Source organism: Oncorhynchus gorbuscha, unplaced genomic scaffold (genome assembly GCF_021184085.1).
Source record: "Oncorhynchus gorbuscha isolate QuinsamMale2020 ecotype Even-year unplaced genomic scaffold, OgorEven_v1.0 Un_scaffold_1510, whole genome shotgun sequence".
Lineage (NCBI taxonomy): Eukaryota > Metazoa > Chordata > Actinopteri > Salmoniformes > Salmonidae > Oncorhynchus > Oncorhynchus gorbuscha.
In genome coordinates this window covers 132,501-137,903 of record NW_025746267.1, presented here as the reverse complement: position 1 = coordinate 137,903, position 5,403 = coordinate 132,501, and the positions used below count along the sequence as shown (strand labels likewise).

At 44.2% G+C, this 5,403-nt stretch overlaps 1 protein-coding gene across 1 annotated transcript in view; it reads left to right on the top strand.

Moving 5' to 3' along the window:
• Nucleotides 1-2,912: 2,912 nt before the first annotated feature.
• Nucleotides 2,913-5,403, top strand: part of LOC124023148 (Nance-Horan syndrome protein-like) — a gene marked incomplete at its 5' end in the record, with an annotated part of 16,920 nt that continues 14,429 nt past the window's right edge. Inside the window, 2 exon segments of the mRNA XM_046337678.1 lie at nt 2,913-2,957; nt 3,408-3,452. Of these exon segments, the coding sequence (XP_046193634.1) occupies nt 2,913-2,957; nt 3,408-3,452 (90 nt within the window).

Here is a 5,403-nt window from a genome sequence, read left to right as displayed (position 1 = left end):
AGTGAATACAGTCACAACATGGTGACTGCTAGTGAATACAGTCACAACATGGTGACTGCTAGTGAATACCAGTCACAACATGGTGACTGCTAGTGAATACAGTCTGTATGGTGACCGCTAGTGAATACAGTCACAACATGGTGACTGCTAGTGAATACAGTCACAACATGGTGACTGCTAGTGAATACAGTCACAACATGGTGACTGCTAGTGAATACAGTCACAACATGGTGAATACAGTCGCTGGTGACCGCTATACAGTCACAACATGGTGACTGCTAGTGAATACAGTCACAACATGGTGACTGCAATAGTGAATACAGTCACAACATGGTGACTGCTGAGTGAGATACAGTCACAACATGGTGACCGCTAGTGAATACAGTCACAACATGATGACCAATAGTGAATACAGTCACAACATGGTGACTGCTAGTGAACTACAGTCACAACATGGTGACCAGCTAGTGAATACAGTCACAACATGATGACCAATAGTGAATACAGTCACAACATGGTGACTGCTAGTGAATACAGTCACAACATGGTGACTGCTAGTGAATACAGTCACAACATGGTGACCGCTAGTGAATACAGTCGCTTCATGACCAATAGTGAATACAGTCACAACATGGTGACTGCTGAGTGAACTCAGTCACAACATGGTGACTGCTAGTGAATACAGTCACAACATGGTGACTGCTAGTGAATACAGTCACAACATGGTGACTGCTAGTGAATACAGTCCCTGGCATGGTGACTGATAGTGTGACAACATGCTAGTGAATACAGTCACAACATGGTGACTGCTAGTGAATACAGTCACAACATGGTGACCAATAGTGAATACAGTCACAACATGGTGACTGCTAGTGAATACAGTCACAACATGGTGACTGCTAGTGAATACAGTCACAACATGGTGACTGCTGTGAATCAGTCACAACATGATGACCAATGGTGACTGCTGTGAATACAGTCACAACATGGTGACTGCTAGTGACATCCCTGGTGGTGACCAATAGTGAATACAGTCACAACATGGTGACTGCAATAGTGAATACTGTCATCTAGTGGAGCGAGACCCTGTCAGAATCTGACCTCAGTATTTCCCTCATGGTATCTAATGTAGCGAGACCCTGTCAGAATCTGACCTCAGTATTTCCCTCATGGTATCTAATGTAGCGAGACCCTGTCAGAATCTGATCTCAGTATTTCCCTCATGGTATCTAATGTAGCAAGACCCTGTCAGAATCTGATCTCAGTATTTCCCTCATGGTATCTAATGTAGCGAGACCCTGTCAGAATCTGACCTCAGTATTTCCCTCATGGTATCTAATGTAGCGAGACCCTGTCAGAATCTGACCTCAGTATTTCCCTCATGTTTTACAGACCAACAGCAACGACAACGGTTTCCCTCAGGTATCTAATGAGCGAGAGTGACCATCTCCATCTCCCTCATGGTATCCAATGCCACCCTCCCTTCCCCACGCACCCTCAGACTAATGTAGCAGAGGGGCAGGCACAGCCCCTCATGGTAAGGGGATACATGTCTTTACAGGCTTTGCTCATGTTTTACAGACTATACAGCACACCTGATACAGCAACTTATCAATATCCATCTGAGGAGAAGTCCTGAAATGACTTGACCCTGATATAGCCACGCTAATCAATATCCTGAGGAGAAGTGCTGGGGAAATGACTTGACTGATATAGCAGCTAATCAATATCCTGAGGAGAAGTCTGAAATGACTTGACTGATATAGCAGCTAATCAATATCCTGAGGAGAAGTGCTGAAATGACTTGACTGATACAACAGCTAATCAATATCCTGAGGAGAAGTGCTGAAATGACTTGACTGATATAGCAGCTAATCAATATCCTGAGGAGAAGTCCTGAAATGACTTGACTGATATAGCAGCTAATCAATATCCTGAGGAGAAGTGCTGAAATGACTTGACTGATACAACAGCTAATCAATATCCTGAGGAAGTCCTGAAATGACTTGACTGATACAGCAGCTAATCAATGTCCTGAGAAGTCCTGAAATGACTTGACTGATATAGCAGCTAATCAATGTCCTGAGGAGAAGTGCTGAAATGACTTGACTGATATAGCAGCTAATCAATATCCTGAGGGGAAGTGCTGAAATGACTTGACTGATATAGCAGCTAATCAATATCCTGAGGAGAAGTCACTGAAATGACTTGACTGATACAGCAGCTAATCTGTATTTGTTTGTTTTATTGACAAGCAGCAGGCGAGACCAGAGAGAAATAGAATATCAGCGGAAGGTAAACTATCATTTGTTTGTTTTATGTGTTGTCAACCTACAAGTGGTGTGTGTTGTCAACCTACAAGTGAGTGTGTGAATTGTCAACCTACAAGTGGTGTATCACATAGTGTAGTGATGTCAACCTGTTGGTGTTGTGTGCTGTGTGATGTCAACCTACAAGTGGTGTGTGTTGTCAACCTACAAGTGCTGTGTGATGTCAACCTACAAGTGCTGTGTGTTGTCAACCTACAAGTGGTGTGTGATGTCAACCTACAAGTGCTGTGTGATGTCAACCTACAAGTGCTGTGTGATGTCAACCTACAAGTGGTGTGTGTTGTCAACCTACAAGTGCTGTGTGATGTCAACCTACAAGTGGTGTGTGTTGTCAACCTACAAGTGGTGTGTGATGTCAACCTACAAGTGCTGTGTGATGTCAACCTACAAGTGGTGTGTGATGTCCACTGTGTTTTCACATTGTGGTCCTGTAACTGTAACTATGAAAATACAGTTGAATTTCTTCTTAAACATAATATAGTAGCATGTGTCCATTGTTGATGATGTCACCAGTGCAGTGCAGTGAGCTTAGTAGGTTTCAGCTTGTTGTGTTCTCTCTCTCTGCTGCATGGCTTCCACTAGGAGAGACACGTGAGAGAGACAGACATCCAGACAATACACAGAAAGGTAACAGAAAAGACATCGGAACACATATGTCTACATTCGGTTCACTTTATCGGTCAATTGCCCTCAAGGTCCAACCCAAAATTTGACTTCTTAACCCAACCCCTCCAAAAGACACATAAACAAGTTTTGGAGAGGTGCTGCCTCTCTGGGAGCTGTCGTTGTAGGGGTTAAATGCCTTGCTCAAGGGCACAACGGCAGGCAATGGCATCTTAAGATTTGATCACTTTCCCGCCAGATTTTCCCCGTCAGACCTGGGATATGACCTGGCAACCCTCTGGTTGCTGGCTCGTCTCTCTAACCGCTAAGCTACCTGATCTCATGGCATGTTTTTATCACGTGTTTTCCATCCCAGTGAGTTTGCATGCTGGGGGGGGGGGTATGATTGTATTGCACATAAGAATGTTTAGCGTTATGACTCATCGTGCTGCGTGTCTTCCTTTAACGCTGCAGGAGAGACCTGGAAGGGAGGGTCACTGTCCCACTATACAGAGAAAGGTAAATGGGATGGTGTTCATTACAAGATGAGCCCTCTAGAGTCCTGCTAACACCACTCTTAGAACAGTTCATAACAGCTTTCTGTCCTGAGGAATCCTGAAAACGGTCACCTCTCAGCATTCACAGACCAATATAATTCTTTCACTCCGTTTTTCTTGTAGGATGCGATGATGACATCACTTCCTTGTCTAAACGGGGAAGAAGGATGACTGACTTACTCATCTCCGTAGCATCACAAGAAGTTACTCACCATATTTTGTGTCCCCAGCACCTGGGTCCCCCATGTTTCATCCTGTCTGTCTAATGTTTCATTCAATATGATTGCACCTTTGTCTCTAAGTCCCATCCATGGTTTTCATTTTGTCCCATCGATCAAGTTGTCATCATTTTTGTTTTCTTCATGTTTTGTGTTTATAGTATGACCGTACCCGCTCCCCTTCCCCCACTGAATGTTGCCTCTTCACCCCATGGACCAGAAAGGTATTTGTCTGCATTCCAAGCCTCGTGGTTTAAAATCTACAGGCCCGAAATCAATTGTAATACTAGTTCTAAATAGAACTACTACTACTACCTCTCCTTCCTGCTGTTCTAACCTCCATCCTCTAGCATGTCATTAGCTCCTGTCTACTGTCTACTGTCTAAATCTCATTAGCTCCTGTCTACTGTCTACATCTCATTAGCTCCTGTCTACTGTCTACATCTCATTAGCTCCTGTCTACTGTCTTCATCTCATTAGCTCCTGTCTACTGTCTACATCTCGTTAGCTCCTGTCTACTGTCTACATCTCATTAGCTCCTGTCTACTGTCTACATCTCATTAGCTCCTGTCTACTGTCTACATCTCGTTAGCTCCTGTCTACTGTCTACATCTCGTTAGCTCCTGTCTACTGTCTACATCTCATTAGCTCCTGTCTACTGTCTTCATCTCATTAGCTCCTGTCTACTGTCTACATCTCGTTAGCTCCTGTCTACTGTCTACATCTCATTAGCTCCTGTCTACTGTCTACATCTCATTAGCTCCTGTCTACTGTCTTCATCTCATTAGCTCCTGTCTACTGTCTACATCTCATTAGCTCCTGTCTACTGTCTACTGTCTACATCTCATTAGCTCCTGTCTACTGTCTACCTCTCATTAGCTCCTGTCTACTGTCTACATCTCATTAGCTCCTGTCTTCTGTCTTCATCTCATTAGCTCCTGTCTACTGTCTACTGTCTACATCTCATTAGCTCCTGTCTACTGTCTTCATCTCATTAGCTCCTGTCTTCTGTCTTCATCTCATTAGCTCCTGTCTACTGTCTACATCTCAGCTGTCTTCATCTCATTAGCTCCTGTCTACTGTCTACATCTCAACTGTGTTCATCTCATTAGCTCCTGCCTACTGTCTCCTGTCTTCATCTCATTAGCTCCTGTCTACTGTCTACTGTCTCCATCTCGTTAGCTCCTGTCTACTGTCTACATCTCGTTAGCTTCTGTCTACTGTCTACTGTCTCCATCTCATTAGCTCCTGTCTACTGTCTCCATCTCGTTAGCTCCTGTCTACTGTCTACATCTCATTAGCTCCTGTCTACTGTCTACATCTCGTTAGCTCCTGTCTACTGTCTACATCTCGTTAGCTCCTGTCTACTGTCTACATCTCGTTAGCTCCTGTCTACTGTCTACATCTCGTTAGCTCCTGTCTACTGTCTACATCTCATTAGCTCCTGTCTACTGTCGACTGTCTCCATCTCGTTAGCTCCTGTCGACTGTCTACATCTCGTTAGCTCCTGTCTACTGTCTACATCTCGTTAGCTCCTGTCTACTGTCTACATCTCGTTAGCTCCTGTCTACTGTCTACATCTCGTTAGCTCCTGTCTACATCTCGTTAGCTTCTGTCTACTGTCTACTGTCTCCATCTCATTAGCTCCTGTCTACTGTCTCCATCTCGTTAGCTCCTGTCTACTGTCTACATCTC